This window comes from Salmo trutta, chromosome 4 (genome assembly GCF_901001165.1).
Source record: "Salmo trutta chromosome 4, fSalTru1.1, whole genome shotgun sequence".
In the NCBI taxonomy this organism is placed as follows: domain Eukaryota; kingdom Metazoa; phylum Chordata; class Actinopteri; order Salmoniformes; family Salmonidae; genus Salmo; species Salmo trutta.
This window is the reverse complement of record NC_042960.1, coordinates 35,361,401-35,372,718: the sequence shown is the minus strand read 5'-3', so window position 1 is coordinate 35,372,718 and position 11,318 is coordinate 35,361,401. Positions and strand designations below refer to the sequence as shown.

Sequence of the window (11,318 nt, the reverse complement as noted above, 5' to 3'; positions counted from 1 at the left end):
TTGTGCCTTACACTGCAGCTTCCTAGCAGTGCCATGCTATGCAGAGTAGGCAAAGGGTGAAATATAAGTCTGAAATGAATGTACAACCTTCATTCCTCTGGAAGTGAAGTGGTTTAAGTGGGATGAGAAGGATGCCAAAACAGCGCGAGAGTTGCAGGCGCTATATGCCTTTATTTCCTGGCAGATATGGGATCTTCCCATTCCTTCCTTGCACATGCAAACCTTTTCCCACCCGCTGATTCCAAACACACTTTAAGTATACTTCATGGAAAAATATATATATTTAGTTTTTATTGCCCTTGTCTTGGCTTTAACCAAAGGAAAATAAAGAATACATACTTGTGGTTTGCTTTGATAAGTTTTTCCAAAATATTTGTTTATTTTCGCTCAGAAAAATGTCGTGCATGAATCAATGTTTAGGAAAGCAGACTGTATTTCCTTTCTGTGCAGTAGTCAACAATCGAACACATATTTTAAACGAATATTTTGCAGCAAGTCATACAAAACTAGGCTACAACACAAATATTTATATATTTTCATATTTGGCACATGGTAGCCGTCGTTTACAGTAGAAATGACCTTACACACACACACACACACACACACACACACACACACACACACACAACGCACAAGGGAATGTCATGTCATTAGATTGCACCTAATTTGCTCGGTCCTAGGAATAACCAGACAGAAATAAAGTCACTTGACAACAAGAAAATATTACGTTTTTCATTCTTGCTAAACGACTTATCATTGGAAACTGTTCAATGCCCTGAAATTTCTTTTTAAAACTAGAAAAACGTAGAGCGTATAGGAAAGTGGACATGGCAAATCTATGATACATCATTACAGTATTGTCCCTTATGTTGACTTTAGGAGAGCAATGACTCTATTTGGAAAGGATGACAGCTGCCACCTTGCGCTGTGTGCATCTTCACCCGGGAGAAAGCAGCCTCGGAGTTTGGCACGTAGCCCTGTGACGTCATGTGGACAGCTGTGAGTGGGTCCCTGCTGTGCTCGGCTTGCTCCGCGAGGCTGCACCTGTATGCGTGCAACATGCGCGATGCGCCTGAGCTGACCTGGTGGTACAACTGCTGTGCATGTGCGTGCGCCATAGCAGGGGATACCGGTGGGTAGCCCAGTGTGTGGGGCAGCATGTGGTGGGCCCCGGCGGGCCAGTAGCGCCGGTGGGCACCGGGGTTGGTATATGCACTGTCTGCATCAGTGTGGTCTCTATCCTCCCTCCTTAAGAAGGGCTTACTGAGGATGCTATCGATGGAGAAGGAGCTGGAAGAGCTGGAGAACTTAGCTCCCATCACCCTCTCCTCCCGGGAGGGCGCAGATGGAGTGCTCGAGAAGCGAGTCTCCTCGTCTGGGGTCTTGGTGTCCTTATTGGAACCAACGCTGGATCGGCACTTACTGATGCGCTTCCTCCTGCGCCGGAACACCCCGTCGGCGAAGGTATACTCGCTGTTCGGGTTCAGCATCCAGTAATTGTCCTTGCCCCAGGGCCTGGACGGGTCCCGGAGCACCTTGAGGAAACAGTCATTCAGCGACAGGTTGTGGCGCACCGAGTTCCGCCAGCCAGTGTAGCTGCCACGGAAGAACAGGAATTTATTCATCAGGTAGTTGTTGATCTCTGCTAGAGTCAACTTGCCGCTGCCGGAGTCCCGGATGGCCATAGCAATGAGTGCAATGTAGGAGTAGGGTGGCTTGGGTCTGCGGGTGTAGGGCTTCCCCTTGCCGTCGGCGCTGCTCGGGGTGGCAGGTGTTGGACTGTTGGCCACGCCGTCCCCGTCTGAGCCCAGCTCATCCCCGGACAGGGGAGAGGGGACAGTTCCCTCTGCATCACTGTGACTGCACACCTCCATGGGAACGAAGTGGGTTGCGGAAAAAACTTCAAGTTTCATGTTTAAATCTTTTATTTTGTATCTTCCTCCTCTCACCTGTCAGTGGAACCGTCAGAGTTCTTTGCAGTGCAGTTCTCCTCGTCTGAAAGTGAAACAAATAGATTGTCTGTGGTGATTCTTCAGAGAGGCGCAGGTGTAGCCGGTGAATCTGTTTCAGTAGTGGGGTCAGTGCACATGTCTTTGAAAGCAGAGGTCGATTTCGGTACGGGAGCTCGGTTGTACAGAGGAACTCGAGGCAACCAAACTAATGAGCAGTAGAGAGTAGATTTGTCTCAGGAGACTCGCCCTGTTATAATATAATTCCTCCGCGAGGGACTGCCCACAAGGGCGTGGTCTATCATCTCGAGCTCAGAGTAATCTCAAATCCATTGAAATGATTGTGGGATTTATGATTGCACGCTCCTTCTATACATTGAAAGTATAGAAAGCTTAAGTTATGAGGAAGAGATGAGAACTGTGTTTTAAATATAATATATTTTAGAGCGCTTCAACAGCTCTCTCTCTCTCTCTCCCTCTCTTTTCGCTCTCTCAAACACACACGCACGCACACTCAAACACACTCACATACACTCACACCTGCAAGACTGTGTGCCAGAAAATAGTTTTTCGGGAGGTGGCGTGCGTTTGCCAGACAGACACACACACACATGTGTTTAAGTTTGTAATGTTTGTTTGTAGAGAATTTCACATCATGGTACATGTATTTACAAGTCTATTTCAATGATACATGTATGAAGATTCTGAACAAAACACCGTAGACTAGCTATAGGTCTAATACAAAAACATATATTGTCTGCATAATAGCCAGTATAATACCATGGTGTTACATGTTACATTTCTGGGGAAAGTTTGTTCGATTTTAATACCTTATCAAGTATATGGTTAACACCTTTACACATTGCCCACATTTTTTCCCGCTGCAGAGCGATGATTAGTCCTAGGGCATAAAACTGTGATGATTATTAAACCGTGATGATTATGTCAATGACAATGAGATCCGGGGACAATTTAACAACACAACTTTAGATCAGAAACTGTTACGTGACCCCACAACACTGCTCAAAGATTAAATTCACTGCAAGCTGAAGTCTCTTGTTGAAAGTGGAGACATTATGTACAAATAATATGAGTTCATGAAAGTATACAATCCAGTCACGAGGTTTATCCATGCGAGCGTAATCCACAAGCGTTGTCCAAAATTCACAAATAATTGGATAAACTCTCAGGGAGACCTGTTTTGGCTGCCATTGTCTCATTGACTGAAAATATTTCTGCTTTTGTAGATTTCTTTCGAAAACAATGTGTGCTGTCACTTCCTGCATATCTACACGATTATATGGACACGAGTAACACCCTTAAAACAATTATGGGGAGATGCTTATGGCTTGCTTTGATGTTGAATCCCTGTATACAAACATTTCCACCAGCCAGGCCTAGAAACTATGGCACACTGGTACACTCTCTAGCACTAACTGTATTGTTGAACTTGCTGAGATTGTTCTAAGAACTTTTTCATGTTTGAAAATTACATGTTTATTCAAAAGAAGGGAACTGCTATGGGTAGTAAAATACACTATATATACACAAAAGTATGTGGAGAACCCCTTCAAATAAGTGGATACGGCTATTTCAGCCACACCCGTTGCGATCAGGTGTAGGAAAATCGAGCACACAGCCATGAAATCTCCATAGACAGACATTGGCAGTAGAATGGCCTTACTGAAGAGCAGAGTGACTTTCAACGTGGCACCGTCATAGGATGCCACCTTTCCAACAAGTCAGTTGTTCAAATTTCTGCCCTGCTAGAGCTGCCTCGGTCAACTGCAAGGGTTGTTATTGTGAAGTGGAAACATCTAGGAGCAACAACGGCTCAGCCGCCAAGTGGTAGGCTCAACAAGCTCACAGAGCAGGACCATCGAGTGCTGAAGTGCATAAAATTAATCTGCCCTCAGTTGCAACACTCACTACCAAGTTCCAAACTGCCTCTGGAACCAACTTCAGCACAATAACTATTCGTTGGGAGCATCATGAAATGGGTTTCAGTGGCCATGCAGCCGCAACACAAGCCTAAGATCACCATGTCAGCTGGAGTGGTGTAACGCTCGCCGCCATTGGACTCTGGAGCAATGGAAGCGCGTTCTCTGGAGTGAAGAATCACGCTTCACCATCTGACAGTCCGACGGACGAATCTGGGCTGGCGGGTGCCAGGAGAACCCTACCTGCCCCAATGCATAGTGCCAACTATAAAGTTTGGTGGAGGAAGAATAATGGTCTGGAGCTGTTTTTCATGCTTCCCTTAGTTCCAGTGAATATAAACATTAACGCTGCAGCATACAATGACATTCTAGATGATTTGGTGCTTCCAACTTTGTGGCAACAGTTTGGGGAAAGCCCTTGCCTGTTTCAGCATGACAATGCCACCATGCAAAAAGCGAAGTCTATACAGAAATTGTTTGTCGAGATCGGTGTGGAAGAACGACTGGCCTGGACAGAGCCCTGACCTCAACCCCATCGATCACCTTTAGGATGAATTGGAACGCCGACTGCGAGCCAGGTCTAATCCCCCAACATCAGTGCCCAACCTCACCAATGCTCTTGTGGCTGAATGGAAGCAAGTCCCCGCAGCAATGTTCCAACATCTAGTGGAAATATTCCCCAGAAGAGTGGAGGCTCCTATAGCAGCAAAGGGGGGACAAACTCCATGTTAATGCCCATGATTTTGGAATGAGATGTTCGATGAACAGGTGTCCACATACTTTTGGTAATGTAGTGTAGCACCGAATTATGCCAATCTATATGTGGGGTTGTTTGAGAAGAATGTGATTTTCAGCTCTAAGGGACAGATTGAAATTGACTGTGCGGAAGGGGGTGGTCCTACTCAAGGTGTCATAAATAAAAATGCACCCCCCTTCCCAATGTAAAACAAATTCACATGACCCTCCCCTGGTAAATTGAACACCCCCCTCAGAATTAACTAAAAATAATGTTTACACCGACAAATAACAATAACTGTAGCGACCCTGTGTTTATAAACGTCGATGTTGACTTTGCCACTTCAACGTGCTTTTGAGGCACAGTCGATGCCACGCGGGGCCATGGGCCAGAAGGTTCGCTGACCACCACAGACAAGCTCCTCTACATGCCTTTTTCATTACTTCACTATCAGAGCCAGTTGCAGATAATGATCATCTAGGAGAATCAGATTTTCAACATTTTGATGCCATATTTATAATTATATAACGTACATGCAACACATTTTCCACCAACAAACTTCTGTGCCAATCAGGGCCGACCCTGGGCATAAGCGATATAAGGGGATGTTTAGGGCCCCCGGGCCGCTAGGGGGCCCTCAACCCCCCAAATATGCTTTAAAACCATAACATTTTCTCTATGCCTCAATTCAAAATGGAGAGAATTACAGGAAATGTAAAAGAAAAAAACGATTCTCTCTGCCATCAAGAACGGCTCCACTAAATCTCACTTAGTGCCCCCAAACAGCTATGGCCGGCCCTGGTGCCAATGCACCACACAACCAATAAACAAAACATATCGACTTTGGGCACTTTAATATCATGGTTTGCGTTTTCAACACCATAAGAAATAAACTATGTCAATCTCAACAAACAGAAAACACATCCCACCTTACCTTAACCAGTATCGAAGGCTTGGCTACACAATCTCCAAATGTCATTAAACTTGTGTGGTGTTTTTTAACAGATGTCTCTTTCCATTCATCAAATTGCAGATTGCACAGTTTGGATTGATTGACATTATTTGTCAGTAAAAAAAAATACTTATATACACAAATAATTGTAAAAGTGACTGGGATTGCACAGTAAAGTTAATGACTTATTTACTGTGTGGTCCCTACATTTGCGGCAGCATATGCTACAGTAATACAGTATAAGGACTAAATGCACATCTAATTTAAACATCTCAATCTGTTTTATGGGGTTGTAACCTCATTTTGTTATTGTAAATTCAATGCAGTTATCAGTCTTATATTTAGCTAACTAATGATCGGCTACGCATAAACTTCAGAATTTTAGCCTGTTTCTTGCGCAATATGCACCATGCGCTCTGCTGGCCTCTCTCCTTAAAAAACACCCCTTAGATCTTGGAGTCCCAGGAAAAGCTCGACTGCAATAGCTTGCTGTAAGATTTTCTTTTTTTCATTTCTTATACTAGTAGACATTTGGAAGAGGGACGCAAGCTCTTGTTTGCTGATTGTTAAATACAGCAGCCAATAGAACTCATGGCCACATGCAGGAGATTTTGAAAGAAGAGAGAACACGAGATGGCTGTAGGCTATAGCAGTTATTTGTTCAGACCCATAACTATTCAATCTTCACGAAGAGAAAAGAAAGCCATCTCCATCTTATTCTAGTCCTACGTTATTCAAGCACCAGCATTACATGTTATCTCCTGGGTTCATGGTTTAAAAGAGGTGTGTAATTCCAGTCCATATAATACAGTATAATACAATACAGTAATACAGTCCATACTAAAAAAGATTACCTTAATGGAGCTTGTTTAATTTATTTACCCAAGAGAGCATAGCTACATCAATGAGCTTTTAGGTTTTTGTGTCATGCATAATGTGCAGTAACCTATCATATGTATTGGATAACTGCACAGTCATTCGGCCTTTTTTGGCCTTTTTTGGACTTTGGACAATGTCTTTAATGTAGGGATCATAAATTGTATTTAATGTATGGCCCATCAGGTTTAGGTAGCATCAGAAATGGTCATACCATCAAAGCCCTACTCAAATCCAGACGTGCTTTAAATGCTTTAAATGACATTTCTGCTTTGGGCGGGACATACCGGGTCAACTGGGAGAAAAGTGATTATTCTCAGGATGTAACAGTTGTAAATTCCAGGGAAAATATTCACCCCTAATCTGTATCTTATTCTTTATCCATTTGGGGCTGCTGGTGAACATGCAGGCATAATGTGTAGGCATAATCAAAGTGACACTGGACTAGCACACTTGCCAGTCTTTACGGTGTCTGTAGCTAGGTTTCCATCCAATTGGCGACAGATTTTAATGCGAATATTTTAACATCTGAATATAAACAATATGAGTATTTCAGGATTCTTTAGGAAAATTTGGCACTGGACAAAATGAAAGGCAAGATTTTAATTTACTGTACATTTAAGAAATTTGGTGCAGCCAGTGCCATCTGTAAACGTGATATATTGGCCAAATGTCCTTAAAAACAGCCTATAACAAATTACAAAAACACAATTCCTTGTGTTAGGATGTGTAGCATATGCAAAACTTTATAGCATGTGTAGCATATTTTTTATAGTTTTTTAGGCTACTTTCCTAAAACAATAATTGTCCACCTCATGGTTCAGCTGTTGGAGATTTGAGCACTAAATAGACCAATAGGCTTAGTTATCCACTGTATGATAAATATATATATATATATATATATATATATATACTGCTCAAAAAAATAAAGGGAACACTTAAACAACACAATGTAACTCCAAGTCAATCACACTTCTGTGAAATCAAACTGTCCACTTAGGAAGCAACACTGATTGACAATACATTTCACATGCTGTTGTGCAAATGGAATAGACAACAGGTGGAAATTATAGGCAATTAGCAAGACACCCCCAATAAAGGAGTGGTTCTGCAAGTGGGGACCACAGACCACTTCTCAGTTCCTATGCTTCCTGGCTGATGTTTTGGTCACTTTTGAATGCTGGCAGTGCTTTCACTCAAGTGGTAGCATGAGACGGAGTCTACAACCCACACAAGTGGCTCAGGTAGTGCAGCTCATCCAGGATGTCACATCAATGCGAGCTGTGGCAAGAAGGTTTGCTGTGTCTGTCAGCGTAGTGTCCAGAGCATGGAGGCGCTACCAGGAGACAGGCCAGTACATCAGGAGACGTGAAGGAGGCCGTAGGAGGGCAACAACCCAGCAGCAGGACCGCTACCTCCGCCTTTGTGCAAGGAGGAGCAGGAGGAGCACTGCCAGAGCCCTGCAAAATGACCACCAGCAGGCCACAAATGTGCATGTGTCTGCTCAAACGGTCAGAAACAGACTCCATGAGGGTGGTATGAGGGCCCGACGTCCACAGGTGGGGGTTGTGCTTACAGCCCAACACCGTGCAGGACGTTTGGCATTTGCCAGAGAACACCAAGATTGGCAAATTCGCCACTGGCGCCCTGTGCTCTTCACAGATGAAAGCAGGTTCACACTGAGCACGTGACAGACGTGACAGAGTCTGGAGACGCCGTGGAGAACGTTCTGCTGCCTGCAACATCCTCCAGCATGACCGGTTTGGCGGTGGGTCAGTCATGGTGTGGGGTGGTATTTCTTTGGGGGGCCGCACAGCCCTCCATGTGCTCGCCAGAGGTAGCCTGACTGCCATTAGGTACCGAGATAAGATCCTCAGACCCCTTGTGAGACCATATGCTGGTGCGGTTGGCCCTGGGTTCCTCCTAATGCAAGACAATGCTAGACCTCATGTGGCTGGAGTGTGTCACCAGTTCCTGCAAGAGGAAGGCATTGATGCTATGGACTGGCCCGCCCGTTCCCCAGACCTGAATCCAATTGAGCACATCTGGGACATCATGTCTCGCTCCATCCACCAATGCCACGTTGCACCACAGACTGTCCAGGAGTTGGCGGATGCTTTAGTCCAGGTCTGGCAGGAGATCCCTCAGGAGACCATCCGCCACCTCATCAGGAGCATGCCCAGGCGTTGTAGGGAGGTCATACAGGAACGTGGAGGCCACACACACTACTGAGCCTCATTTTGACTTGTTTTAAGGACATTACATCAAAGTTGGATCAGCCTGTAGTGTGGTTTTACACTTTAATTTTGAGTGTGACTCCAAATCCAGACCTCCACGGGTTGATAAATTGGATTTTCATTGATTATTTTTGTGTGATTTTGTTGTCAGCACATTCAACTATGTAAAGTAAAAAGTATTTAATTAGATTATTTCTTTCATTCAGATCTAGGATGTGTTGTTTAAGTGTTCCCTTTATTTTTTGAGCAGTGTATATAAAGTAAGAGAAGCCTAGGCCTATCCCCAGAGAGATAGAGGGAGAGAAATAGACATACCGGCGGCATACATTTCTATATGCCAGATGGCTACTGCATCCACTATACAGATTTCGGGCTCTATTTTCATCTGGAGTTAAGGCAGCACTGTTTCAGGTGTAAACATGATCCAAAGTGCTAATTTCTTGCAGCGCTGAGAAGGATATTTAAGACTAACCAAAATCTGGTTTTAGCCATAATGCAGTTGGTTATGGCATTGAATTTGACAGCGGAAACGCAGCCTATCCAAACGCAACGCACACTGCCAATATGCATATGGGACAAGAGAAGCCATGCTGACCACACCACTTGCGTTACATGCGCTCGAGTTGCAAAATAAATATACACATACAGTTGAAGTCGGAAGTTTACATACACCTTAGCCAAATACATTTAAACTCAGTTTTTCACAATTCCTGACATTTAATCCTCGTAAAAATTCCCTGTCTTAGGTCAGTTAGGATCACCACTTTATTTTAAGAATGTGAAATGTCAGAATAATAGTAGAGAGAATGATTTATTTCAGCTTTTATTTCTTTCATCACATTCCCAGTGGGTCAGAAGTTTACATACACTCAATTAGAATTTGGTAGCATTGCCTTTAAATTGTTTGACTTGGGTCAATAATTTTGGGTAGCCTTCCACAAGCTTCCCACAATAAGTTGAGTGAACTTAGGCCCATTCCTAATGACAGAGCTGGTGTAACTGAGTCAAGTTTGTAGGCCTCCTTGCTCGAACACGCTTTTTCAGTTCCGCCCACAGATTTTCTATGGGATTGAGGTCAGGGCTTTGTGATGGACACTCCAATGCCTTGACTTTTTTGTCCTTAAGCCATTTTGTCACAACTTTGGAAGTATGCTTGGGGTCATCGTCCATTTGGAAGACCCATTTGCGACCAAGTTTTAACTTCCTGACTGATGTCTTGAGATGTTGCGTCAATATATCCACATAATTGTCTTTCCTCATGATGCCATCTATTTTGTTAAGTGCACCAGTCCCTCCTGCAGCAAAGCACCCCCACAACATGATGCTGCCACTCCCGTGCTTTACGGTTGGAATGGTGTTCTTCGGCTTGTTATATTTTTGTTTCATCAGACCAGAGGACATTTCTCCAAAAAGTACGGTCTTTGTCCCCATGTGCAGTTGCAAACCGTAGGCCGTCGTTTTTATGGCGGTTTTGGAGCAGTGGCTTCTTCCTTACTGAGCGGTCTTTCAGGTTATGTCGATATAGGACTCGCTTTACTGTGGATATAGATACTTTTGTACCTGTTTCCTCCAGCATCTTCACAAGGTCCTTTGCTGTTGTTCTGGGACTGATTTGCACTTTTTGCACCAAATTACGTTCATCTCTTGGAGACAGAACGCGTCTCCTTCCTGAGCGGTATGATGACTGCATGGTCCCATGGTGTTTATACTTGCGTACTATTGTTTGTACAGATGAACATGGTACCTTCAGGCGTTTGTTGATTGCTCCCACGAATGAGCCAGACTTGTGGAGGTCTACAATTCTTTTTCTGAGGTCTTGGCTGATTTCTTTTGATTTTCCCATGATGTCAAGCAAAGAGGCACTGAGTTTGAAGGCAGGCCTTGAAATATATCCACAGGTACACCTCCAATTGACTCAAATTATGTCAATTAGCCTATCAGAAGTTTCTAAAGCCATGACATCCTTTTCTGGAAATTTCCAAGCTGTTTTAAGGCACAGTCATCTTAGTGTATGTAAACTTCTGACCCACTGGAATTGTGATACAGTGAATTATAAGTGAAATAATCTGTCTGTAAACAATTGTTGGAAAAATGACTTGTGTCATGCACAAAGCAGATGTCCTAACCAACTTGCCAAAACTATAGTTTGTTAACAAGAAATGAATGGAGTGGTTGAAAAATTATGTGGATATATTGAAGCAACATCTCAAGACATCAGTCAGGAAGTTAAAGCTTGGTCGCAAATGGGTCTTCCAAATGGACAATGACCCCAAGCATACTTCCAAAGTTGTGGCAAAATGGCTTAAGGACAACAAAATCAAGGTATTGGAGTGGCCATCACAAAGCCATGACTTCAATCCTATAGAAAATTTGTGGGCAGAACTGAAAAAGCGTGTTCGAGCAAGGAGGCCTACAAACCTGACTCAGTTACACCAGCTCTGTCAGGAGGAATGGGCCAAAATTCACCCAACTTATTGTGGGAAGCTTGTGGAAGGCTACCCAAAACATTTGACCCAAGTTAGTCAATTTAAAGGCAATGCTACCAAATTCTAATTGAGTGTACGTAAACTTCTGACCCACTGGGAATGTCTGCTGTTATTCTGACATTTCACATTCGTCAAATAAAGT

The 11,318-nt window shown here is 43.7% G+C and overlaps 1 protein-coding gene across 1 annotated transcript; it reads right to left on the bottom strand.

The window, feature by feature from the left end:
- Positions 1–345: 345 nt before the first annotated feature.
- Positions 346–2,204, bottom strand: LOC115192291 (forkhead box protein Q1-like). Its single transcript, XM_029750615.1, has one exon. The coding sequence runs from the start codon at positions 1,911–1,913 to the stop codon at positions 876–878; it is 1,038 nt and encodes a 345-aa protein (XP_029606475.1). The 5' UTR covers positions 1,914–2,204; the 3' UTR covers positions 346–875.
- Between the last annotated feature and the right edge of the window lie 9,114 nt (positions 2,205–11,318).

Bases quoted from the DNA above. Each gene is read 5' to 3' on its own strand.
- LOC115192291 (XM_029750615.1), bottom strand. From the start codon at position 1,913: ATGAAACTTGAAGTTTTTTCCGCAACCCACTTCGTTCCCATGGAGGTG.